The sequence below is a fragment of the Dipodomys merriami genome, unplaced genomic scaffold (genome assembly GCF_024711535.1).
Source record: "Dipodomys merriami isolate MVZ:Mamm:240054 unplaced genomic scaffold, mDipMer1.0.p SCAF_1487, whole genome shotgun sequence".
In the NCBI taxonomy this organism is placed as follows: domain Eukaryota; kingdom Metazoa; phylum Chordata; class Mammalia; order Rodentia; family Heteromyidae; genus Dipodomys; species Dipodomys merriami.
Window position 1 is genome coordinate 92,933 of NW_027202812.1, and position 27,554 is coordinate 120,486.

At 52.2% G+C, this 27,554-nt stretch overlaps 1 protein-coding gene across 2 annotated transcripts in view; it reads left to right on the forward strand.

Moving 5' to 3' along the window:
• The window catches only part of LOC138826713 (little elongation complex subunit 1-like), a 49,724-nt gene extending 46,209 nt beyond the window's left edge, over positions 1 to 3,515 (forward strand). For both annotated transcript variants that reach the window (XM_070021962.1, XM_070021963.1), the window contains one exon: positions 1,791 to 3,515. In XM_070021962.1, coding sequence (XP_069878063.1) covers positions 1,791 to 1,984 — 194 coding nt within the window. In that variant the 3' untranslated portion in view covers positions 1,985 to 3,515. The remainder of the gene's footprint in view (positions 1 to 1,790) is intronic.
• Positions 3,516 to 27,554: the final 24,039 nt, after the last annotated feature.

A 27,554-nucleotide genomic window follows, 5' to 3' on the forward strand; every position in this document is an offset into this window, starting at 1 on the left:
GCTGGCAGTTGCTGACTGTGGGCAGCGGTGCTGTGCCCTGGCATGGACACTGCCGCCTGCTTCCCGTGAGGAGGGGATGAGGGCCGCCAAGTGGAGCCGCGGGGATCCCCGTCCCTGCTAACCAGCCGCACAGCCCAGAGGGTAGGCCATTTTTCCTTAGCAAAGCTTAGCTCAGAGTCACCCTCAGAAGCGAGTGTCAGTAGGAAGTTGTGAATTCAACATTAGAAGCGTCATCTTATGCTGGGCCTGGACGCATAGCTTACCTTGGCTGAGAGATCTTTGTCCGTAGCACTCAGCATGTCACTGGACCTGACACCACCAAGAGCCTCCTGGAGTGCTTCTCTCAGGCACCTGCCTGACTTAGGGCAGTGGCCAGGTACGGCCCATTTTTTCCCCAGTCTCAAGGGCATAGAGCCTAGCGAGTCCTTTTGCCAGTGGTGCGGACTTGCTGTGTTGCTGTGGCGGGCATTTCCCTTGGGAGGAGGCACCGCACACCGCACAGCTAGGGAGCCAGCAGTCTTCTGGGCGTGACAGGGTCTGCACGCCACACACCGACGCCCAGGGGCCATGCGGCTTGCTTCAGTTCAGGAGCCTGGAAGTGCCCTGCCAGATCTGAGTTTGCAGGTGTGTCTGCCAGCGAAGCCCTCACTCAGCCCAGCCCCTGCAGACCCCCGCTGTGGGTCCCCTCACCCCACCCCTGCATTCGGTTCTCACCAGTGCATTTTTGCCCATGGGCCATGTGGAGCTCTGCCCTCCTTGCAGTGCTTGTGAGTTGGAGAGGAAGTTATTAGAACAGGAGCAGTGCCTGCATTGTCAGAACTCACCTTTGGATAGGTGAGGTTTGAGGTTTTGTGCTGTGTGTTTACTTTAATACAGTTTGGGTGTCCTTAACACCCAGTTTACAATTTTTTTCCTAATCTGTTTCTGGATGCTGATAGATTACCACAGGCAGAGATTGTCCAGCGTACATCTTCCATTCATAAAATTATTAAAATATTTGATAAAATTACCCTTAGGCTATCCATGATGGTCTCTGAAAGGTAAATGAATTTCACATCTCCTCCCTAGTCCCATCCCTGAGTTCCGTGCTGTGCATGTGCAGGTGTGCCAGGGTACAGAATGCCTGGAGCAGTTGCCGTACGGAGCACTGGGCCACGCCCACTCAGTGGCCACGCGCCCCTGGTCGTGCGGTGCCCCCTTAGTGTGCCCTGTTGCACAGTCCCTTCTGCATAGACTCCACTCTTAGGTAATCTAGACTAAATTAAATAAGCTGAGCTTCAGTAAATTTTAATTAAATGACTCCTAAATAAACTTGTGCTAGAAGAGAACAGTGATGACACATTTGTAAGTCATCAACTAGCATTGCACAGAATGTGCACTGGGTGTCTAGGGGCAGGGCGTGTGCAGGGTGGTGTGAGCAGAATGTGGGCAGGTCTGGAGTGTGTGGAGAGCTGGTGTGTGCAGGAAGGGTGTGAGCAGAACGTGGGCAGGGCAGGGTGTGTGGAGAGGCAGTGTGGGGCGGGGTGCACTCTTGTCCAGATCCCGCTCATGAGCCCTGCCTGGCATGGGATTTTGCAGGAATGCATGGTGGTGGCATCATGTTCTCGAGTTCTCCGGGCACTGCGCCAGGCCCTGTGAGCTCGGCCAGTAGTATACAGCTCTTACAGAAATTTTAACTGCAATTGGCTAGCACTAGTATTTACTGCTGGAGTAGGAAGTGTGTAGATGACGGCATTAAAACTGTCCTGTGCTTGCTTGCTGTGTTACAATTAACCGGAAATCCCTTGCAGATATCCCGTGGGGCATCCAGCTAGCAGCCGTGTACGCCCTTTGCGATCTGAGCCCCAGCAACCCAGCACAGATCGCCCAGGTCCTGGAAGGCTGGCGCAGAGCGGCCTCCAACAGCGTGCCGTCCGCGCTCCTCGGCTACCTGGAGGAGGTGGGCACCCTGGGCCAGGAGGGCGAGCCCCGCGCCACCCCGTGAGCGGGGAGAGCCCCACAGGCTCACCAGTCTGCCTTCGGATACAGACTGCGGCTCCACGCAGCACCGGGGCTACCCCCCTGACCCTGCTGCCCCCACTGTGGCTCCCCCGACCCCGCTGCCCCCCCACGTCCCTCCAACCCCGGCCCCACGCAGCACCGAGACCACCCCACCCCACCAACCGTGCTGCCCGCCCTGCGGACCCCCAACCCCGGCCCCACGCAGCACCGAGACCACCCCACCCCCCCAACCGTGCTGCCCGCCCTGCGGACCCCCAACCCCGGCCCCACGCAGCACCGAGACCACCCCGCCCCCGACCGTGCTGCCCGCCCTGCGGACCCCCAACCCCGGCCCCACGCAGCACCGAGACCACCCCACCCCCCCAACCGTGCTGCCCCACCGCAGCCCCCCAAACCCTGGCCCCACACAGCACCGAGACCACCCCCCCTACCCCCCCAACCGTGCTGCCTGCCCTGCGGACCCCCAACCCCAGCCCCACGCAGCACCGAGGCCACCCCACCCCCCCAACCGTGCTGCCCGCCCTGCGGACCCCCAACCCCGGCCCCACGCAGCACCGAGACCACCCCCCCTACCCCCCGACCGTGCTGCCCCACCGCGGCCCCCCAGACCACGGCCCCAGGCAGCAATGAGGCCATTCCTACCGTGTTATCCCCACCGCGGTCCCCCAGACCCCAGTCCCACGTAGCACCGAGGCCCCCGGATACCAGTCCCACACAGCACCGAGGCCCCTCCCAGAACCCAGTCTCACGCAGGACTGAGTCCCCCTCCTCCAGACCTCAGTCCCATGCAGCACCGAGTCCCCCCTCCTCCCCCCGCCCCCCGTGGCCCCACGCAGCACCTCGTGAAGGAAGTGGGGCAGGACTCTCGGCTTGGCAGAGAGGAGCCGAGCAGGAGAACAAGCAGTGCTGACCACCGCCCGACCGCACCCCGGCCCTGGCTGCTCTGGTCTTGTGACGTGTCAGTTGTGTTACTGTGTTTTGGTCCAACTAAGAAACTTGAACTTAGCCCTTTTTTTGCTGCAGGAAGTGTCCTATTCGTGGCTTCTTAAAACCGAGTGTCATTTGATAATGAATTTAGCAGTAGGAAAACATGATTTGGTTCTTAGCTGCTGTGGACTGCATTAATGCTCACGTGAATGACTAGGAAAAGGCAAATTTGCTTTTATTAGCAGAAAAGTGTCATGTTCTCAGCCAGGGCGGGCTTGGGAAGTCCTCTCACGATCTCCGTGTGAACTGCTGGAACAGCTCCCGCACTCGCGGACACTCACTTGGATGCGCTCGCTGAAGGAAGAGGTGGGCGGCGGCCTCCCTGCCGGGCCTCCACGGCCCAGGCGTGGTGCGGGCCGCGCTGGGCCGTGTCTCATGTGGGATGATATTCCACTTGGGAATTTTAGTATTTGTATATAGAAAATGGTTTAATAACTCGCCGTGATTCTGACCTGTCTTTATTCATTTCTTAAACTCTTGTATGTGTTTTTATAATAAAATAAAAGCCCTGTACCCTCTTGTTCCGACGCTGCGACGTGTCCCTCACTGCCGTCTCTGTATGGAGGTGTCTGCGCCCGGTGCCCGGCAGGGAGGTGCTGTTCACCCAGAGCCGGGTTCTCGGGGCGCTGTGGTTGGTCTGTGGTCTGTGGGTAGAACCGTGGACTGGCCGTCATCCAGTAAGGGAAGCGTGGGGGCCCGCTGTTGAGAACAGCCCCGGACCTCACGTGTGACACAGCAGGACCTTAAAGGAGGGGGCTGGCCTGCACTGCAGAGCGCCCTGCTGGACGAGGGCCCAAGCACAGGCTAGCGCGTGAACCCCAAAGCGGTGAGCCGAGGCGTGGCCTGCACTGACAGCTCCTCCTAGGAGAGGCGGAAGGGCCGGAAGGAAAGCAGAACCGAGGGAGCGCCTGGCTTTGGGGAAGGCTACACAGGTCTGTAAAAATCACAAGTTCCAAGATTTCCATCTGCTGTGGAAATGAGGAGACATCCAGGCATCAGTGCCTGAAGCAGGTTCTATTGAGATGGGGACACAGGTTAGGCGGTTGACAGGTTGTGAGGCTGTGTGTGTGTGTGTGTGTGTGTGTGTGCGTGCGCGCGTGCACATGTGTGCGCGTGTGTGTGTGTGTGTGTCTGTGTCCACCGAGGGAGAGGACTGACTGGAAGCAGCTCAGCCTGTGGTTGGCAGAGGTGTGCTGAGGAGGGTGAAGAGGACGAGGGCAGGGCACGCAGCAGTGAGCCGGGCGCCACACCCATGAGAGGAGGACGTCAGTGGATGAAGCGGAGTGTTCTGGGAGGGGGAACGGGAAGGCAAGGTGGGACTTCGCACGTGGGGTGTGCTCAGGCAGTTCACAGGTAACCTCGGTGTGGACGCATTGGAGCCTTGTGCTGTCTGGAGCCCAGCGCCGTGTGGCTCTGAGCACTGGCCAGTGGTCAGCCCTGCTTGCCTGCTGTGAACTGACATGCATGGTGCTCACGCTCCTGGAGCAGAAGCGCTTTAAGTGGACAGGAGTTCCTGGTACCCACACAGAACCGTGTTGTGCAAGAGCAACACAAGTTGGGGAGGTTGAAGGGTGCGGGTGCAGGAGGCCGAGTCGGGTCTGTGGCCCGCACAGGTGCTGGTGCACTGGGACCTGTGGGTGAGGTGAGCCCCCATCTGAGCAGGCTGGCCGCTCCAGCTGCTGATCTTGGCTCTGGACAAGAGAATGCTGCAGGGCGGCCTGGGACCTGCTGGGCCTGCTGCAGAGAAGAGGGCCAGGGGCCGGCAGATTGCCACAGGGACAAGAGGCAGGGGCTGGGCAGATCGTAGGCGTTAGCATAACCATGGCTGCCTGGTAACCCTGTGGAACAAAAACACAGTCACCTTAACGGAGACACCTCTGACGCAGGGTGCCGGCCCTGGGAACCCAGAGCGCCAGGCCTGGCCAGCCTCACTTGGCTGTCTGTGCTACGCACTTGGTGCTGTCTCCTTCCTTCATTTGACCTTGTTTTAATTGTAAAGGTGGTGTAAACTGTCTCCTGGTCTGGTGTCCTTCGAGATTTTGTAAGACAGCGCACCCTGTGCTGTTTGCCTCGTGGCCAGCAGGGGGCGCTGCAGCCCCGCCCATCTGGTTTATTTCTAGGGGAAATGAAGGTTGATTGATAGAACATCAAAAAAAGACAGAAGCAGATACTCTTCCTGTTTGATCCTTTTTTTTCTGGTGACTTTTTAATAACCCTAAAGCAAAATGTTTTGACAGAAAGGTGGGGAGGGGCACCGCGGTGACTGGCGGTGATGGAGGCAGCCTGCACTTCATTCACATTGCCCGCCAAGGCAAGCGCCCACACTCCCTGCCCCTGTCCTGGCCCGCTCTCTCATGCAGTCTTGTCAAGGGTTTGTAGTGTGCCTGTGACGTGAACGTGGCTGCCTTCCTCTCTAAGACTGACAACGGACCGGGTCTCGAGCAGAAGTTCTAAACGTGGACGGGAAGATTGCAAGGTCAGGCCAAGCCATTTATACACACACCGTGTTTTCTGCTTCCTTCCTTTTACCTGACACTTGTTCAAAGAAAGTGTGCGTGATTGTGAAACATGGGAAGTGACTTGCTCCCCCAAACAGAATTAGGAGGAGTGCCTGCTTTTATACCAGGAAGTCTCCATCTTATTATCTTTCAGTATCTTTGTGACCAGAGCTGCTGCTGTTTGGGAAATCTGTCTGTCTAGCACAGCCGAGTTCAGGTAATGCAGGCCAACTTAGACTTGTGAGCAGCATCCAGGGAGAGGCGGTGCGGTCTGGGCTGTCCTCTTGCTTTTGAGAAAACCACACACCAGGGCCTCAGCAGGCTGTGCCCGCCTGCCCTTTCCAGGTGCCGGTGTCCACGCTGAAGCGCAGCCCGCCCGGACCACCTGGCTCTGATTTCCTTGCTCAGCTCCACTACCACCCCTGCCTCTTTGCAGGGGTGCCGTGAGGAGAGATGCCAGCAACTGCTCCCCACAACCTGTCAGGAGTACGCACTGGAGCCCAGTGAGTCCTGAAACACGGGCTGCACACCCGCCCTGCTCTGGCATCTGCCACGCACACCTGCCCACACACTCCTGCCCACACACACCTGCCACGCACACCTGTTCCTCCCCACACCTCTACCCACACACTCCTACCACACACTCCTACCACACACTTCTGCCCACACACTCCTGCCCACACACACCTGCCCACGCACACCTGCCCCTCCCCACACCTGCCACGCACACCTGCCCCTCCCCACACCTCTACCCACACACTCCTACCCACACACTCTTACCCACACACACCTGCCCACACACTCCTACCACACACTCCTGCCACACACACCTGCCCACACACACCTGCCCCTCCCCACACCTCTACCCACACACTCCTACCCACACTCCTGCCCATGCACACCTGCCACGCATACCTGCTCCTCCCCACACCTCTACCCACACACTCCTACCCACACACACCTGCCACACACACTCCTACCACACACTCCTACCACACACTCCACACACTCCTACCACACACTCCACATACTCCTACCACACACTCCACACACTCCTACACACACTCCTACCACACACTCCTACCACACACTCCTACCACACACTCCACACACTCCTACACACACTCCTACCACACACTCCACACACTCCTACCACACACTCCTGCCCAGGGCACCGCATTCTGCCTTCGGAAGGTTGAGTCTTCGCGTCCATCCCTCTGGAGTGGGGCGCTGTCCTCCAGAACCTGGAGAAAAGCTGCTGGCCACACAAAGGCCCAAGGCTGCTGTGTGCTCTGCTCAGGGCGTCAGGGCTCCCATGAGGGAGTCATGTTACACTCCTCAGAGCCCAGGTGGAGAGGATGAAGCCCTGAGCAGAAATCAGAGCCCTGTCTCTTCCTCCCCCACTGAGGGCCAGCTGCCCTGCCACCCTGGGGGCAGTGGCGGTGCAAGGCCCAACTCCCCTGCCCTCAGCTAGTGGGCTGGCACACCCAGGGTAGCCCTCAGTCCCTAAGAGCTGAGTCAGCCAGTCTAGACAGAAAGGCTGCATGTCAGATGAAGCAACTGCTTGGCTTTGTGCTGGCGTTCGTGTTTAGAATCTGTGACACTGCTTCGGAAAAAAAAAGATGAAGATGGAAACATGTCAAGAATGAGATGATAGGCAGTACCGGCTGTGTGATTGCCTGAGCCACTGCTGCCCGCCCCTGCCCCCTGCCCCCGGCCCACACCTGCCCACACCTGCCCACACCTGCCCCCTGCCAACACCTGCCCCCTGCCCACACCTGACGCCTGCCCACACCTGCCCACACCCGCCCACACCTGCCCCTGCCCACACCTGCCCACCCCTGCCCCCTGCCCACACCTGCCCATACCTGCCCACACCTGCCCACACCTGACGCCTGCCCACACCTGCCCCTGCCCACACCTGCCCACACCGGCCCACCCCTGCCCCCTGCCCACACCTGCCCATACCTGCCCACACCTGCCCACACCACACCTGCCCACACCTGACCCTCTGCCCACATCTGCCCACACCCTCCCACACCCGCCCACACCCGCCCACTCCCGCCCACACCCGCCCACACCTGCCCCCTGCCCACACCTGCCCACACCACACCTGCCCACACCTGCCCCTGCCCACACCTGCCCCTGCCCACACCTGCCCCTGCCCACACCTGCCCATACCTGCCCACCCCTGCCCCCTGCCCACACCTGCCCACACCTGCCTACACTTGCCCACACCTGCCCACACCTGCCCCCTGCCCCCTGCCCCCTGCCCACACCTGCCCACACCTGCCCACACCACACCTGCCCACACCTGCCCACACCACACCTGCCACACCTGCCCACACCTGCCCCTGCCAACACCTGCCCCTGCCCACACCTGCCCACATCTGCCCACACCCGCCCACACCTGCCCACATCCGCCCACACCTGCCCACACCTGCCCCTGCCCACACCTGCTCCCTGCCCCCTGCCCACACCTGCCCACACCTGCCCCTGCCCATACCTGCCCACACCTGCCCCCTGCCCCCTGCCCACACCTGCCCACACCTGCCCACACCTGCCCACACCTGCCCCTGCCCACACCTGCCCCTGCCCACACCTGCCCACACCTGCCCCCTGCCCCCTGCCCACACCTGCCCCTGCCCACACCTGCCCTCACCTGCCCCTGCCCACACCTGCCCACACCTGCCCCTGCCCACACCTGCCCACACCTGCCCCTGCCCACACCTGCCCACACTTCCCATACCAGTCCAGCTGGTGGAAGACCCTGACCCAGCAAAGTGTACACTAAGAGACAGTGGGCAGTGGACACCTGAGCTCTGCCTCTCGGTGCTCCACCCACGGCTCCTGTAGGCACAGGAGGAAATCCTCCCCCCCCCCCCCCCCGCCCACTATGAAGCACTCACTGTGGTCAACAGAAAGCAGCCGTATTCACAGGTGTTCCCATGGTCCAGGCCTGAACTGCAGAAGCACGGTCGTGCCCAGGGACGGCTCCCGCATGGGAAGGGCAGGCTGGGAGCTGTGGGCGCGCCACTGTGGGGAGGCCAGGCCCTCCATCTGCAGCCCGGTGCCTTGAACCAGCACTTGCGCATCCTCCTGGGAAAAATGAGCTCCTGAAGAAGGGTGATAGAGGCCTTGATTTAAAAATTAAACAAAGCAAGCACCATACAATCTTACACTTCATATTAATCCCCATGACACCCCAGAATGCAAACAATTTTCATGGTTTTATGAATCTGCTAAAACTTAACCCAAGATGAAAACATGTTGAAAAGCAGAACTGGGTCCCATGGTGACTTTTGCTGGTGCACCCAGTGTCCTTGGAGAGAAATCCCTTGAGAAAACCAAATAACCTTAAAAACAGAGAAATGAGCCAGACACTGGTGGCTTACTCCTGTAATCCTAGCTAGTCAGGAGGCTGAGGTCTGAGGATCACGATTCAAAGCCAGCTGGGACAGGAAAGGCCATGACACTCTTATCTCCAATAAACCACCAGAAATCCAGAAGTGGCTCTGTGGCTCAAGTGGTAGAGCACTTGCCTTGAGCTAAAGAGCTGAGGAACAGTGCCCAGGCCCAGAGTTCAAGCCCCATGACTGGCATACAAGCAAAAAACAAACAACAACATAAAGCCCCCAAACCAGAGAAGTGCCTTAGAAAATGCCCAGCATCCTGTGTAGTTCTTCCCATTTAATACACGGGGACTGGATGTGTACTTAATGTGCCTTCATCAGAAGAGGCAAATGGTTGCCAAACCTCCTACATTCCACATTTCTGTAAGTGAGGGCCATTCTTTGTGTGCTGAAAAAAATCTGTTGGTGAAATCTCCAGTGGAGCAGAAAATAGAATTTTTAAAGTCCTCCCACCTGACCTTTTCTGTTTCATACTTCTAAAGTCTAAAATTCAACCTTTATCACAGTGGTAATCATGTAGAATAATACTTCGCATGGCTCTTTTTGTTTGTGAATGCTGTTTCTTTGAAGAAGAGGAAATAGGTTTTGTGGATCTTTATGCAGTTTTGCATGTCTTTAATTTCTAAATAGAAACCTTGGCATTCCACAAAACCTAAAGCAAGAGTGAATACAATTCCAGAAATTGTGAGCCTATTTTAATTTTTCAGCTTTTCTACATCTTCATCTTTTTTCTGATCAGCTTGAGTGTAAAAAAATGAAGACAAAACAGTGTGCTCTGAGTCAATTTTATTATTTGCAAGTTGTATTTATTTGCTTTATATCTTGTCCTGTTGATGGTTTTCAAATTCCACAACACAGCCAAGGAAGCAGAGAGAGAGAGAGAGTAGTGAAGAAGACAGGGATCTTAAAGGGTAGAAACCCTGTGCTGGGATCCTCTACTTGATTTTTTTAAATTATTCTTGCCAAGCTCACAGAAGTGTTTCTCAAGGAGACTTGATAAGCACCTCTTGCTCCGCTCATGTCTGCAGCCACCTGCTCTGCCCAGCAGGAGGCGCTGTGCAGTGTGGCTGGAATTCAAGAAGAGTGTGCACAAACACAGGCTTAGGAAGAAAAAGAAGCAAACAAGTGTTCCAGATCCACAGAGCCACCTTTTCCCCAGACCTGCCCCTGGTGCGAATCTCGGTGCAACACAGAGGCAAAGACGGCATTAGCAGCAATGGCAGCACACGTAAGGAGCTAAGGAGGGTTGTTCCTGCAGGTGGTTTGCGGTGCCAGTGAGAATTCTGGAACACTGTAGGCTTCAGTCAAGACTTTTGTCGGGGCCTAAAAGCTTTTCCTCTAGGAAATGCCATGTCCCCAAGGAACACCTTGAGGATTTAACCTGGTTCCTCTTGTCCTTTGGTTATTCTGGCAGGTCGTGGCTGTGACAGGGTCCTGGGGCTTGTGGTCACAGTTGGTAGTCACTCTTGGAACGTTTTGATTGCTTTCTTTTGTCTTTGAGTTGTCATTCCCTGTGTTGGAGATGGACTGAGCAGGGATTTGATTGAAATGTTCAAGTTCGTACAGATGGCCATGATGACTCTGTCATAGGGTGCTGGTTTCGTTTGCTGTTAAGCATCTATGCTCCATAGAGAACTCAAGAGTAGGTTGTTTTGTTTTAAATCCAAAGGCATCCTCCATCATTTTCAGAGCATGCTTGCATACTTACTTCTGAAGCTGCAGCACAGGTGGGTCGGGTGCGTGGGAGAGGCCTGAGGTGCTGGGTGGACCCTCAGAGTCACCTGCTGGCATTCCGATCTTCAGGCAGAAGCTGACGCCCCCACGTGGAGCGTGTTCCATCATCCCCGCTGCTGCCTCTGCTCACATTAGAGATTCAGGCGTGGGGAGGCTGGACGAGGTCCTCAGCCACGTCACCTTGCAGGGCAGCCATATTGCTTTTCCCACCTGTCTGGCCAACAGGGCTGACTGCGCAAGGGTGGTTGTACCAGGCAGCAAGGGCACGTCACCTGCCACCCCTGCACACCGGGGCACTTGTAGCCCTCCTCCATGTACTGAATTCTGTGTCATGTGTCTGGCCAGCACAGTTATTTTGTTCCCTGCTATATGGCCTGTGGCCAGAATTAGGTGTGTCACCTAGGCAACAGACCTGCCCCCAAGAGCAGAGTGCACAGGAGATGGCTTTGGGGAAAGAAACTGTGGAGGAGGCAGAAGGTGACAGGTGCAGGCCTAAACCCCTTCCCACCCTTGCTCTTGGAGCAGAAGAAAAAAACAAAACAAACCCAAGGTCATCTCCCTGAGGACTCCAGCAGCCATGACGAGGCTGGGCTTTTGCCGCCTGTGGACCCAGGGCCCACAAGCTGGGCCACAGTCGTTCCAGTCCAGGAGTGCCAAGTTCTTGGAAAAGGCAAATGCAAAACCCCACTAAGAGAAAGTTATTTCAAACCCAGGCCTAAGCAGAGGCATCTGTAAAGGACTGAAAAGGCACATAGGAGCGCTCATGCATGTGCATGCTCACACACGTGCACACACATACACGTGCATGCACACACACGTACACACACACGTGCACACACACAGCAACTTGCATATCCTGAAAAATAATGGAGTGAAGCCAATCCTCAAATACGACCTGTATAATTTTCATTCCAGAGATGGCAAAATGACAGAAAGGGAAGACGGACTATTGGTTGCCAAGGCCATGGTGGGGTGGCTGGCAGGGAGGGGCCACTGGGCTACACAAAGGGGAATGAAGGTGGCCCATCCTGCAGTGATATCACCGCTCTGCTCCCCGTCACACCCGCGGCTTCATCCCCTTACCGTGTTTCACCGTCATGGCATAAGATCCTGTCATTGAGAAAAATGGGTACAGGAGGGCATGGGAACTTTATGTGACCCGTGATTGCAAGGGGAGCTTCTATTATCTCAAATGAAGAGGTTAAACAAAGAAGGCAAGCAGACACGCTTCCAAAGCGTGAAAGCTAAGAGGATTTCTTTCGGTCATTTTTCCGTAAAAAATACTGGAAGCATTTTCTTAGACGGAAGAGAAAGTATATCAGTCCCAACCCTGCAGCCCAAGGAAGCAAGCAATGAAGGCCATCAGCAGGGTCATAGTCACTATTAGAATAAATAGGTCATATTTATTATGAGTCTAAGTGGGCCTTATTATAGCAATACAAAAGAGCTTGTTAGAGCATTGCATGAGAGCAGAAGAGGGCAAAGGAGAGGGAAAAGGGAGAAAGATGATTACTCTTTAACCTCTGCCCGTGAAGGTTAAATTGGATCACTTTTGAATATTTATTTCAAGTTGTTGTAGGAAGGGGAGTCAGTTCTGGAAGTCAGGTCATGAGCAGCAGCATCTGCATCCATGCCGGCCTTCCCCACCTCTCCCCAGCCCATCCCTGCCCTCAGGCTACACTGCTCAATTTTTACATAACCCAGGGCAGAATACCAGCATTGGCCCATCCTTCCTGTGTCCATTCTTATGCCCTCCCCGCCAGACCTGACTCGGGTCCTGGGACATTCATTTGTTGAACCGTTTGTCAGCTGTTCAAAGGACTCGCACCACTGGACACTCTGACAATACACACTGAGTGTATTGTCACTTAGGCTGTTTGCTTGTGTATACATGCTTATAGCCCTGCATACATTCTCATGTGTGCTTGTATGTTAGATCCAACTACCACAGGAGAGAAAACATGTGCTGCTCATCTCTCTGAGCCTGACTTTCTTCATGTAGCATAGTCCGCCCCCCTCCCCCAACCCAGGTCCATCCATTTCCCTGCAAGTAGCATAATGTTCTTCTTTCTGATGAATGAGTGAAGTTCCATTGCACACATGTGCCATATTCTCTGGACACACTCATGCGCTGTAGGGCATCTGGGCTATTTCCATAACTTGGCAGTTGTAAATAGTGCACATATCTTTACCCTGACTTGTAACCTTCTGGGTAGATGCCCAAGGGTGGATTGCTGGATGAAACGGTGGTTCTATGTTTTGTTTTTTGGGAACATCCAAATGCATTATTTATAAGTAGAGAAAGATGGAAATGGAGGAAGGCTGTATTTCTGACATCCTTCCCAGGAACTGAGCTGCCCGCTGGGGAATGAAAGCAAGGGAAACGGCGGGGCAGCGAAGGGTAAATAATGGTTCAGAAGCAGGGGGAGGATCGGCTCCACATTCCACTCCCTGTGTACTGGCCAAGTGGAGGGAAGTTCCCGTTGCTGCTCTGTGCTTCTGGTTTCTAAGCGTCTCTGGAGCTCCCTCACAGAGACTAGGGCTCCATCGCTAGTCCCCTCTGGTGTCGCCAGTGAGTGGCTGCTGGGTCTCACTGGAAGGAAACAGAAGGCTTCTCTTGTTGTCTGAAGCCTTGAGATGCATAAAGATTTCTTAGGAGCCAAAATGCATACTCATAAATATTTTTTGGGGGCTGGGTTGTAGGGCTTGAACTCTGGGCCTGGCGCTGTCCCTCAGCTCTTCAGCTCAAGGTGAGTGCTCTACCACTGAGCCACTTCCGTTTTTTGAGTGGTTTACTGGAGATGAGTCTCACAGACTTTCCTGCCCCTGGCTGGCTTTGAACTGTGATCCTCAGACCTCAGCCTCCTGAGTCGTTAGGATGACAGGCGTGAGCCACCAGCGCCCGGCTTTCATAGATTTTTTTTTCTAATGATAAGATATACCTCTTCAAGATGAAAGTTCACCTCTAATTCCCTCCTTCTGCCTGTCTCTCAGCTATCTTGAATCACTGAGGGATCTCAGGACAGCTGGGAGAACTCAGGCTAAGACCCGAGCTGTGTCCTTGTCTGCACGGGCCGGGCTTCAGCCTCCTGCCTGGCGGGAAGCAGGTGGCCGAGTGTGAGAGGTCATTTATCTGGAAGGAAACATCCCTGCAGTGATTGATGAGATGTCTTTCAGGTGACATTGGGGACAGCAGCATTCATAGTTCTGAGTCCAGACGCCACACGGAGTGTCGCCTGGCTTGTCGCATAATTCTTCCCGAGGTGCCTGCTCATTATCGCCTCCATGAAAAATGGAGGTAAGCCACGAGGTCGGAAGCGGCAGTTGCTTCGTCTCAGCTCTGGTGGGGTTTGGAGGTTTTCTCTTTGGCTACAAGGTGACTCTTTCTCCTCAAGGCCGATGACAAGTGCTTGCACGTGTGTGTGCGCTCAGCCTCCGCGGGAGGTCAGGGTCTCGTGGGCGGCAAGTCTCACGTGGGCCTTGTCCCACAGGGAACTGGCTTGGAAGGCTTTGCCGACCCACCTGGCCTCATGCCGGTCCAGCCAGGCCAGCACAGACTCCTGGCCAGGGTCCCCGCTGCCCTCCTCCGGCCCTGCCCCTTCATGGCCTCCGGGAGGGACACCTGGTGTGCGGCTGTGGTTGGCTCTTGGCTGAACAGGTTAAACGGCCTCTCCGCCCTGGCAGTGCCCTCCCTTCCCCCACACACAGAAGGGAGGCAAGCTGGGGTGAGTGGGAGAAGGCTGTGGTGCCCTCACCTAAGGGCTCTGGTTGTGTGCCGCACTTGGGGCTGGAGGGCCCCGTGCTCACGCTCCAGGCTGGCACCTGCCACGCTGCCTCATTTGCTGCCAGCCCTGCCTCCCCCTGCCCTCTCCCCGCCCCCCTCCACCCAGAGACACCAGCCATGACTTCCCTCATTCTCTTGCCCAAGTTCTGAACGGGCCCAGCACTGGCCAAAGGCCCCATTCTTCCCTGTCCTCCTCTTGTCCTTCCTTGAGGTCTTCTCCCGCTCAGTTGCCTGGCTCCACCCCTGGGCTCCTCAGATCCGCACAAAGTCCTGTGGCTCCCTCCATCTACCTGCCGGCTCTCCTGGTGAGCTACCTGGAGTGCTGGGCTATGGGAGGGAGCTTCCTTGATGAACCATCATCTCTCCCTGTGGCCAACCCCGAGTGCTACACTGGGCTTTTGCCCAAGAACTTCTCAAGAACCATATAGTTGTCCTTCGTGCTATAACAAAACACTTAGGCACAGGTAACTTTCTAAAACGTCATAGCATACTTAGCTTGCTATCTTAGAGCCTAAAGTCCAAGATCAGGTGGAGTCAGCGCCCGTGGAGATCTCCTGCAGTATGGTGTGACCACAGTGTGAGTGCATGGGAGAGACCACATGGCCACGGGAGATGTGCAGGATGGTGTGACCACAGTGTGAGTGTGGATGGTGTGACCACGGTGTGAGTATGTGGGAGAGACCACATGGCCACGGGAGATGTGCAGGATGGTGTGACCACGGTGTGAGTGTGGATGGTGTGACCACGGTGTGAGTGTGGATGGTGTGACCACGGTGTGAGTATGTGGGAGAGACCACATGGCCACGGGAGATGTGCAGGATGGTGTGACCACGGTGTGAGTGTGGATGGTGTGACCACGGTGTGAGTGTGTATGGTGTGACCAAGGTGTGAGTGTGTGGGAGAGACCACACAGCCGTGGGAGATCTGTAGGGTGGTGTGACCACAGTGTGAGTGTGGATGGTGTGACCACAGTGTGAGTGTGGATGGTGTGACCACGGTGTGAGTGTGGATGGTGTGACCACGGTGTGAGTGTGGATGGTGTGACCATGGTGTGAGTGCCTGGGAGAGATCATGTGGCCACACAGGAAGCCAGAGAGATAGAACTTGCTATCTCAGGAACGAATCCTTCTAGAAGCAGCACCCCTGTGACCTAACTACCTCCCAGGAGACACCTCTCCATCCTGCCACCTCGCCAGCACCTGAGCCGGGAGGAGCAGAGCAATCTGAGCTGGATCAGTAGTCAAAACCCACTTTTCCAATGACAATTCCAAGCACAGCATGGCTCATTTTCTGCACAGTTGAAAGAGGAGGGGCCGGAGGCGGGGCTGGGGGTGCTGCCTTGTTCTGTGAGTGGAGCAGATGAGGAACTCTGGAGCTAAACCACTGCTCGATTCCTACAGCAAACATCTCGTTTCATGTCCCTGTTTTCCCGAGATTGGAAAGTTGCTTGCGGAATCAGTAAGTCAAAAACAAAATACAATAAAATGGAGTGACTTCTCCGTGCTATAATAAAATCAATATGTTGTAAATCATTTCTGAAACAACACCAGCCCCCAAGAACAAACACGTATCAGATGGGCACTGTTCATGTTTAAGGATGGTGTGGGATAGCTTAATGGCCAACATGCTACAGCCTGTTCATTTGCTTCTTCTGGAGCCTTGACTCCAAATGCAGCAAGGTGCTTATAAGTGCAGCACGGCGTGATTCATGGGGTAGCTAGATGCTTCCATTTAGGTGAACGTGGTGTAAAGCAGGCTGCGATGAGACAGTCAGGTTCCTTCAGATCTTCTTCTTGCACTCGTCACGGGCTGCCTCGGTTGTCAGGAAAGGGCGGGTCTGGGCTTGGTCTCTACGTTTGAAACCATCCCCTACCCAGAACGGAACCTCACGGAGGTCTCCTCCAGACCCCCTCACCTGTGACATGGAAGTGACCCCTGGACTGCCTGTGGGCGGGGGTGGGGAGCTGGTGATGGTGTGAGCGTGCGGCCAGCAGCAAGCGCAGGCAGTGAGCACCAAGAGGGGCGGCGTCTGCATCCCAGGAGATCCTCCCAGCATCCCAGGTCATTGCAGGGGTGACGTGAAACACCCGTGAAGCACCCTGCCGCCCCAGAGCGGGGAGGGCCGGGCAGCGGCCCGGTGCGGCTCTGCTCAGCTGTTTTTCCCACACGTAATAAGGACATTTCTCATCCAGCAGAGCAACAGCCTCTGAATTGCAGTGAGAAGAGAAAGACCCAGAGCCAGGGCCAGGGGATTCCCTGACCCCGGGTGGACATTTTCTGAGGTTCAGCCACCCTGTCCTTCCAGAGGTCTGCAAAAGAAACCATTGCTTCCCCAAATGAGTGTCAAAAGACAAGGCTGGAAGCGGGGTAGAAAACTCAGCACACTTCTTTGCAGAGCCCCTGACGTGGGAGGCCATTTTCCCTGGCTGAGGTGAATCATTAAGAACAAGAGGAGACTCTTTCACGGTCTGTTGACTGTCTCTATCTCCTGGAGCACCCATAAAATGGCCCATGGATTGTAATGGGTGGTGAGGCAGGTGAGGCTGTGGTTGGGGGCACAGGCAGTAGGCAAACATAAAGAGAGAGATAGTTTTTCCTCTTGGCCCGGTGCGCCAAGCACCGCAAGCAAGCCAGCAGATTGACCCACGGTTGGAGTCTCAGATTGAAGACTAGCGCTAGCTTTTTGTGAGGATTGTACTGAAGGGATGCAAAGTCCTTAGCAAATGTCTGTGCGCATTGGAGGCTAGGACCCAAATAGAAGTGATCTTGGGAAAGCGACTATGGACACTGGGTGCACCAACATTGCTTGTTCTATAAGCTAGAAATTCTTTTTTTCTTTTTTTTTGTCGGTTGTGGGGCTTGAATTCTGAGCTTGGGCGCTGTCTCTCAGCTCTTCAGCTCAAGGCGAGCACTCTACCACTTAAGCTACAGAGCCATTTCCAGTTTTCTGGTGATTTATTGGAGATAGGAGTTTCAAGGACTTCCCTGCCCGGGCTGGCTTTGAACCATGATCCTCAGATCTCAGCCTCCTGAGTAGCTAGGATTATAGGTGTGAGCCACTGGCACCCAGCTAAACCAGAAATTCTTGTTGGCTCATGAATTTCCGGCCAAGCAGAAAATAGTTCACATTTCTTTGCAGATGGAGGGCGGAGAGCCGGGCACTGCAATCTTCGAGCTGAGCTGATGGAAGAGCTAAATCCCGGGGTCTTAGGACCAGCACAGTGTGAAGTCTGTAGGGAACTAGTGATTGGACCTGCTGTTCCCTCCTTCTTGCATTTGGAAGGCTCAGTGGGTCCTGCATCCACACCGTGCTTAGAGAACCTGGGTAGCTGATCCCATCCAGTTCAGCTAAGGGATACATTTTAGAGCAGGTGTTAATCTACATTGCAAGAACACGCAGGTATGTCAGGTGTGCTGCACAAGGCTTGCTGCACGAGTACCTGAGAAAGTCAGGATCAGGCAGCACTGTGGCCACCACATACTCGGAGGGGTGGGGAGGTATTCAAGAAGAACTCTGAAATGTTGCTTCCAATACTTGTAGAATTTTCTTATCTCTAGGAATTCCATTTTACCTAAATGAAGAGGCAAAGTTCCATACTGTGGGAAATCAGGTGAGTATATATTTGGCAGAATTGATGCCCATGCCAATATTTTGCCTTCATGTGTTTCTCTCTTCCCAGTGCCCCCTGTCTCTGGAGCCTCTCAGCACAAGGCTGGGTGATGGGAACTGTCCCCTCAGGCTCATGGCTCCATGTTGGATGTGTGGCCTCCCAGTGGTGGCACTATTTTGGGAGATGATGGACACTTCAGGTGGTGGGGGCGTGGCTAGAGGACGTGGGTCACCGTGGCACTGTGAGCTCTGCCCCTTCCCTTCCTACGGCTCTCCCTGCTCAATGCGGTGAGCAGCCTCCCCGGCTCTGATGCTTGGCCAGCTCGTGCCTCAGAGCTCAAGCCAAGGGCTGGCCAGCTACAGACTGGAGTGTCTGACTCCCTGAGCCACGTCAATCCTTCCTGTGTCATTTGCTAACATCTCAGCCGCCAGCAAGTGTCTGACACAGGTGACAATCAGGAGGAAATTCCACTACCATGAAATCACCAGTCAAGGTTTTCTTTGATCTTTTTCCCCCCTTTTATCTTTATTGTAAAGGAGATGAGCAAGGGGGTTACGGTTACAAAAGTAAGGTAGTGAGTACATTTCTTTTAAAACACTGTTACTCCCTCCCTTGTTTTCTCCCACTTACCTCTTCCTATCCCCTTCCCCCAAGTGGTAAGGTTCATTTCCAACACAGTGTCAAGTGAGTGTCAGTGTTGTATAAGTTCATCCTTTGTCCTACTGTTTCTGTGATTCCCTTTCCCTTCCATAGATCGAATAAACATATAGAAAACAAAGGGTACAGAAATTTAAAACTAAAACTAATACTCTTCATTATATATGGTCCTATGCACTTAGCAATTGGGTTATTGAGATCCCCTGTTAAGAATATTCCAGTTCTTATAAATGAGGGAAATCTGTAATATCATTTTTTCCAGGCCTTTCCATTTCTTTATGAATGGGGTAATATTCTTTCTAATGGAAGCATGAACTCCATTGTGTATAATACACACACATATATATATATATATATTCCATATTTTCTTCATCCATTCATCTACTGAGGGGCATTTAGGTTGGTTTCATATCTTAGCTGTGGTAAATAATACTGCAATGAACATGGTTGTAGTTGTAGCTTTAGTATGGCCCTGTTTGTGGTCATTGGGTAAATGCCCAGGAGTGGGATTGCTGGGTCATAGGGGAGCTCTATATTTAGTCTTTTGCAGAACTTCCATATTGCTGAGTCTTGTCTGGTGTCTCCAGAACTTCAGCTAATCCAAGATCTAGCTATCATACAAAACCATTTAACGTAAGGCACATTGAGCATGTCTCAGCCCTCAAACTTGGGTAGTTCCATTTATCCCAAGGATCTTGGAGCCTGGCCAGGGTCTCTGAGTTTTCCATCCCTTTTCTCCATCCCCTCTTCTCTTGAAAGCTCCCTTCACCTGCTTTGTCATCCTGTGCTATAATATGCCAATTATTCTAGCTACCTTTCTTGTCATTCTGCATTTACATATGCTTGTGAGATAAATTGAACTACGATTTTTATGCTTGAAATTAATAGTTTTCTTAATTACAAAACTAAATTTAGCTGGAGAGGCTGCAGCAATGCAGGCCTGCTCATCTATTATGGGTGTCCTTTGAATTGAATTCTTACAACTCTTTGAAAATAAATGTGGCGAATGCCTCAAGAGCCTTAAGTCATTAATCCTCTTTAACCCAGTAATTGAACTTCTGAAAATCCATCCTGCAAAATGAATTCCAAACTGAAGCACAAAATTACACACAAAGATATTCAAGATAGCATCATTTATAATGGAATAATGGAAAAGTTCCAGAATGTCCCCAGATTGTCTCAGGTGTGTAAAATGTTTTCAACAATGACAGTAAATGCACTAAACTACTATGAGATAAATACCAGTGTCAGATTCTGTGGGTGGTGAGCTGGACGGTTTTGCTTTAAGGACCATGGAGACACAAAGGGCTGGGCAGTGGAACTGGATGCACGTGACGCTGTGGTTGAACAGTGCAGCGCAACACGCAGTCCGGCCTCAGTGACACACAGCAGAACTTGTTATGCGCATGAGTTCTGCAGGTAAGAAGGTTGTGCAGAGCATGGGAGGGAGTTTTGGGGTGAAATTTGGGAAGCCTGGAATGGCTAGTATTCCTGGGGCTGGGGGCTAGAACCAGGCTAGGCCTGGGTGGCTCCCTGGGGATGGCTGGGCAAGGACCTGTTCCACCTCACCTTGGGCTCAAGCCCCTCTCTGCACGGCGTCAAAAGGGACCCTTGAGAGGTCAGTGTCTGAGACCACACCGGGGCCACAGCGGGCGGCTGTGATTGGGGTCCAGAGGTCACAAGGGCCACGCCCACTGGGGGGCAGCAGCAGGCACAGCGGCCCAGTGTTTCAGTGGGGGAGAGTGTGCAGAACCGTGGGCCCTGTTCATGGCAGCACCGCAGTGGGGAGGGGAGCGAAGCATGTAACCAGGGGCGACTGGAGGAAGGCTCGCTGTTAAGAGTGTCCACAAGCCCCGAGCCTGTGGACATGCAGCCTGGGCCTCTGCCACATGGTGCTCTCCTACTCGCACTGAGGAGGAGAGAAGACCCCGCACCAGGGGGCAAGGCCGCGGGCCTCCCTACAGCCGCACCCCTCAGCCAGTCAGGGCACAGCTCACAGGGGGAGGCTGCTGCTTCCCATTTAAAGGCAGAATTCCATCATACTCTTGGTGTCCATGCTACATTTTTGGAAAATGTTTTCTTTTAGTCTTTGAAGAGTTATAAGTAGTAATTAAAAATCCACATGATGAGTCCTGAGATGAACTGGTTCACTATGGAGGATTATTATAACCAATCCTACAAAGGTTCTAGGAAATGGACACAAATATAAGATTTGCTTATATCCATCTTGGGATTACAGAAAACAAATAATATGCAGGATATACTCAATGCAAAACACATAATAATGTTCAGGGTACACTCAATACGCAAGCTTTACTATGCAAGGTATAGCTATACACAACACATAATATGCAGGCTATACTCAAGGCAAAACATTGAATATGCAGGGTATGGCCAATGTTGCAGAACTGAAAAGCGAAACTGTCTGGGGGGAGTGTGGATCCGCAAGTCCTCACATAAAAATGGCCAAGTGTTTGCAAATAACCTATGCACATCTTCCTGCGCACTTCAGATCACCCTTAGATTGTTATGAAGCCTAATATAATAAAGAGTTGTTATACTGTATTTTAACACATAATGACAAGAAAAACAGTGACATGATAGATGTAAAATTTTTACAACTTATACATATGATGTGAAACATGGATACAAAGCAGGTACTCGTCTATCTCGCTCTCCCTCTTTTTGTCTTTCTGAATTTATGAGTACATTTCAAATATTTAAATCATGAAGTTTATATCATGAAGTATATTGAATTATTTTTCCAGCACCCAATGGTCTGTTCTTTATGTGTTTTTTCAATGTCACACATTACATGCTGTCTTGGATTTTTGCAACACTTATTTTTTTATTCTATATATATATATATATATATATATATATATATATATATATAAAATTGTTTTATATTGTAAAGATACTGTACAGAGGGGTTGCAGTTATGTGAGCAAGGTAATGAATCCATTTCTTATGCAGCAGTGTTACACTTTCCTTTATCTTTCCCCTACCATCCCTTCCCTCCCTCCTCACCTCCTCCCTCCTCTCCCCCCAAAGTTGTAAAGTTTGCAACTCTTCTGTAGCCCATGCTAGACTATTGCCAGCACAGCTCTGCATAGACCACATGATATGATCAATTGCTGCAGTTGTCTATCATGAAGTTATTACCTTATGTATTCTCTTCTGTGTTTATAGAAGTCACTATGTTATTTCTTTTTTTTCTTTTATTTTTTGGAAGTGTCAGAGGTTGAACCTGGTGCTCCACACTTGCTAGGCAGACCCTCCTACCACTGTGTCAAGTCTCCAGACCTGTTTTAGTTTTGTGGTTATCTTTTGAGAGTAGGTCTTGTTCCTTGGCTGAATGAACACGTGGGCACAATGCACCTGTATCAACGTCTGATCACAGTTGGGATAATAGGTGCATGCCTCTATGGCGGCTCTTCACTGAGGAGGTGTCTCATTTCTTTGCTTGGACTTGCCTTGAACAAGAATCCTCCTCGTGCCCAACTTCAGCCTCTGAAATAGTTGGATTATAGGAGTAAGCCATGAATGCCCAATTGTGTTATTCCATTTCTACTATGCAGTAAGTCTATATTCATGAGAACTCATACTTTTCAGGTTTTATCAAAGTTTAAAGGATTTTGAATATGGGCTTAACTTTTAGCATGAGTTAAAAGTTAACTCATTTACTGTTTTTCAGGGAGTATTATTTCCATTCTTTGGGAGTAAGGCTATAAAAACTCTACCTGATCTCTTTTTTTGACACAGTTCCCTGGCTATTGGCTACCTACTTGACTTCCTCCCAACTACCAGAAGCTGAGTCAAAGTGGGAAGAATGGCTGATCATGAGTGGAGAACAATGTGGCCAAAGCCTGTTTCTTTCTTTACTGCCATTTTCTTGAGTGCCAAGTGGGGTTAATAATACCTACACCGTGAGGTTGTTTTAGTCACAAGGGAAAAACAGCCCTGATGTGTCTTGACCTCCCCTAGGACTTTCTAGAATAATAGTACTGTGATTGTTGGTGAGAGGTGTGGCTGCACTCTTTCTGGGCTGCTTGCGCTGTGTCCATCCACTCCTGCAGTCCTGTCCTTCGGCCTTGGTGGTGTCCTCAAATGCCAAGGGATGCTTTAAATTTGGCAGACAGATACATTCGCCTTAGGGATACATTTTCTTTAAATGGCATGGAGTTAGCCAATAGGTTAGAGCTAAAATATTCTTTTTATATATATATTTTGATGGTAAGAATGCCATACAGAGGGGTGACAGTAAGGTGATGCGTACATTTCCTATCGAGCGTTGTTACCTCCTCCTTTGCTTTTCCCCTCCCCTCCCCACCCTCCCTGCCTCTCCAACTCCTCCCTCCCACCCCCCGAAGTTGTGAAGTTCATTTTCAACCTAGTGTCTTGTACATCCTGTTGTTACAATGGGTCACCCTGTAGCTAAAATAGTCTTTAGGTTGGTGCTCATGGCCTTCCTGGGCCGGAGCATACCTGCGAACCATCTGAGCCCAATGCGTGTTCCACGGTGAGCTCTCCCTTCCTGTCTCTCTGCTCTCCCGACATCCTCCGATGGATGGAATCCCAAGGGCCAAGCGCATGTGTGATCTAGACCATGGCTCAGCCTACAGGTGATTCTGAGCAAAGCCATCGCTACAGTCACCCCTGCTCTCCTTCTCCACAGGGATCCTGCGAGAAGATGGACAGTAAATGAGGCTCTGTGAGACTGGCTTGCGCCATTACACCCAGCCACTCTGTTATTTTGCTTTGGAATTTAAGTTTTATTTTTGTGTTTCCTGAGAACAGTTTTAGCCTTGAGGCTGGTTTTGTGTCTTGCAAACCCCCCATCCTGGCCCAACCACTTGGAAAGTTGTCACCAAGTAATGTGGTGTGCTTTAATGAGAGCTAGGAATGTTCAAAGAATAGGATGTGATGATGAATCCCGAGAGGTACTTGCTAGTTTAATTTTTAAAAATTAAATTAAATTTTACATCCTTTCTGGCATGCAGAAGTAGACAGAAAAAGGGGAAAGGAAGGAAATAACTAGAAGAGGAATAAATAACTCCTAATTCTTTGTGCTAGTCTTGTGTCTCAGTACAAACAGCTCTCCAGTGGTGCACGCATCACTAAGGTGTCTGAGCATCTATGTGGCCTTGTTCTATGCACTAGTCCTGCCCATGGAGGAACCACAGGTAATGCAAGCAGCCTCCCTGGGAAGTTCATGAGACACTGAACACGCCACATGGAAAGGCAGCCTGCCGTGAAGCCATCAAAGAGCTCCCAGCACACCCACGATGCAATGGCCAGGATGCTGGGAGAACAGGGTTGCATTGAAGACTCCTTGAGCCTGGGAGCCACCCTCCCCACAGAGGAAATCTGTGGATCCGCAAGATCTGGACACAGCTCTCTGAAACATCTGAGTCCCGAGAGGAGGAAATGGCGCATCAGAAAGCAGGAAGGAGGAGAGGTCCTGGGAGGCCCAACCTTCAAAACAAATCACTTTTATTTTATTTTAAACAGGAAATGATATTCCACACCCAAGGAGCTTTTACTTCTTCCTTCCTTCCTTCCTTCCTTCCTTCCTTCCTTCCTTCCTTCCTTCCTTCCTTGATTTCATGGGGAGAAGACAGCGATCGGCAAAGACTCGGCACAAATTCTTTATGACCCACACACCACAAGCAGAGCCCATGGCCCCTGCTCCCTGTCCTGGTTCTTAGAATCTATGCCTTCTGGCTCCCAAGGGCCCTGCCTGTGTGAGACTTTCTCCCTTTCATGATCTCCTTTTCATTCCCTGTGGGGTCGTCTCTATCAGCAAAAAAGCATCCCATAGCCTATGGCATTGTTCAGAAATGACCTTCCTTTCAGCCCACATTTCCCTCCAGCTGCTGCCACCATTTTGTTCTGGAAATGACTCTGCTCAGGCATTTGTCTCTGCTCCCACTGGTCCTGTGAGGGCTTCAGGGCCATGTCAGGGCTTGGTTCTGACGGTCTAGAGTTTGTTCCTCTTAAGCTGATCCTCAGCCAGGCTCTTCCCTCACTTCCCGAGCCATAGCTGGTGTTCCTCCAGGATTCCCTGCATGTCCTCCAACGACTTCCCTCTCCTCCCTGCTCTCCCAGCCTTGGTGCATGGTGGCTTTTACCCTCCAGCTTTGTCCTGTCTGGGGTTCTCAAAGCTCTTCATCCACTACTGGTTCCCACGCCTTTCTCTAGCCTTGGTTGATACCCTAAACTCTAGATTTTATGTCTCACATTCTCTACAGCCCCTTAAGTCTGATGGACATTGCAAAGTCATGTCCAGAATGTTCTTCCCTGGCCAGCCCTGGGCACCCTACCACCTCGCCCTTATCCCCAGGAACTGAAGCTCATCTGCCCAGCTGCTCCAGCCCATGGCTGATTAATCTCTCCTTTCTCACATCCTGTTGTCTCAGCCAATCCCAACAGTCCTGCGGTCCCCAGCCCCTCCCCCCACATCCAAGCCCCATCCCCTCTTCTCCCCCACCTGGGTGTGAGCCACGGCGTCACGGTTCTGCCTGCTGCTCTTTGTCTGTTTTAAGCCTTAGAAGAAGCCATTTATTTCAAGCTCAGGTCGTGGATCCTGCTCCTTTCTCCTCCATCTCCCAGGCCGCTCTCCCTCCTTTCCTCTCCTCACCCTTCATCCCTCTTTCCCTCCCTTCCACTCAGCTCACTCGTCCATGGGTGGTGAAGACTTTCTCAGGCACTACTGAGATTGTTGGTACAAGTAAAATGACTGAGGATGGTAGAAACAATCAGAGATGATAAAGTTAGACCTGCATCCACACAAGCCAGTTTTGAAACAGCATCAAAACCTGTATCATCTGTAAGACAGAACTGTTGCCAGCTGCCCCAATGCAGTGTCCATAAAGCTCTCCAGTTTGATGTGAGGCCCCAGACCTCAGGAACTGGGGCCGTGGTTGGTTTTCCTCTCTCTTTATCAGTGTGTTCATGTGACCTCCTGGGTGAAGAGGCCCCAGAGTGACTCTGATTCAACCAACCTCCCTGAAGTCTGCCTCCTTGACTGTTTGGTTGAAGATGTGTGGTGCCTCAGTTTCCCATCTGGAGAAATGGAATGGGAACAGAATGTGCAGGTCACTTGGCTGTCTGACATCAGACAGAGCTATCAAACCTGTTTTCTGCTGCTCTGAGATCTATAGACGGTGACAGTAATGCACACTTGGAGATGAGACTGAAGCAAAAAATGTATGACTGAATTCTGATGTTGAAGGAGACTTATATTTAGTTTTAGTCTAATTCAATGTTGATCGCACTCACACTGCCAGTGGAAGGCACCTTAATGCGGGAGAGACACTGCTTGGCTCTTTGGGTGTCGTATCAAGACCAGAGCACAGCTCTGGTAAAGGCAAGGAGTCACCATTAGTAGGAAGACAGAAAAATAATGATTGATTCACAAAGCGGAATGACACCTCAAGATGAGAGGCGGGCAGCTGAGATAAGGGCTGAAGGAGCAGGTGAGTTCAGGGTGCGGGTTTTACTAGCCAGCAGGTGGGCTTGCCAGTGGAATACACTGAGGCCCTTCCTTAAATCATTTGATGACCATGAGGCGATGCTGTCTCAAGGTGGGAAGTCCTGCATGCTTTTGCGGAGGTCGGACAGGCATCTGCGCATTGGCTTCTCTTCCTCCTACTTGGTTTAGCACTGCCAGTAAATAGAGCAGTCATGATCCCTCAAGAAGCACACGCCCCTTGAAAGGGACAGTGGGTCTCATAAGGGACATACAGGGCCATCATCCTGGTCATTGGGCCAAGCTGTAGGGCCATCCTGTAGCCCAAGGAATCTGCATGATTCGACCTACCCACAATAACAAAACGCTTTTCCTTAGCACAATCACTTCTGACGGCATGACAAATGTGCTCTCTCCCAGATGCCTCTGTACAGAATGAACTTCCTCTGTGGCATGTGTTGTTTTGTTGTAGGATTCTTCCCAAGACCAGCCAGTTGGAGCGGGCATGTTTCTTACATGTTGTGTAAACAGGATTGCTAACCTCCCCCTAACATCCAAGATGATGAGTCAGATGTCTTGGGTGATACTGGCTTTATCTGACAGAAGGTCAGTGTAAGGTTTGGCCATCCTCAGCCAGAGTAGGGGTTGCTATGCTCTTCATCATTCTGTGTCTGCTCATGGTGGTAATTGCCTGGATTTTGCATGTTTATATTATAGAAACAAGTTTACTTCTCCATGGCCTTGGGGCTAGTGTTCCCAGCCAGCCTTCCCAGAGCCTGAATCCTTGCTGTGCTTTCTGTGTTCTAATGGCTTCCTGGTAGCTTTCCTTTCTGATTCAGAAAGACAGAAATATTCAAGTACTTTATTGCGAAATTAGAAGCATACAGATTCCTTTTTAAGAATGTTCTCTTTTGAAAGGAATGTAAGATTAAGGTGCATACAACCCAAGCCTGTTAGAGGCCTCCAGGATATATATCTTTCAATAGAAAACTTGTCTTTTTATTTGCTTTGATTAAAATCAGCAGCTGAAGAGTTCACCGGGGCTTCTTCTCCTTTCATCTCCTGACTCTCCGTAAACGGACCAGGCACGCATCACAATGAACCTCATTGGGAACATCAAGGCAGAAGCATTTCAGAAAGGCTCCCTACAGCCAAGAGCTGGCTAGGCTTTCTAGATCATAGACAGCCAGCTTCTGGGTCAGACCGTCCCTCGGGCCGGAGACACCTGGTCTGTGTCTGCAGCTCACGTAGCCATGCGTCCCGGCTTTTCCATGGCTGTCAGAACCCTGAAGCACGTGGATGGCTGTGGACAAGAAGTCCTGTCCCCTTGCCATGGTGATGAAGGAGAAGAGTAGACTTTCCTGGTGCCTCTGGGCTGGGCATACATTAGGGTGA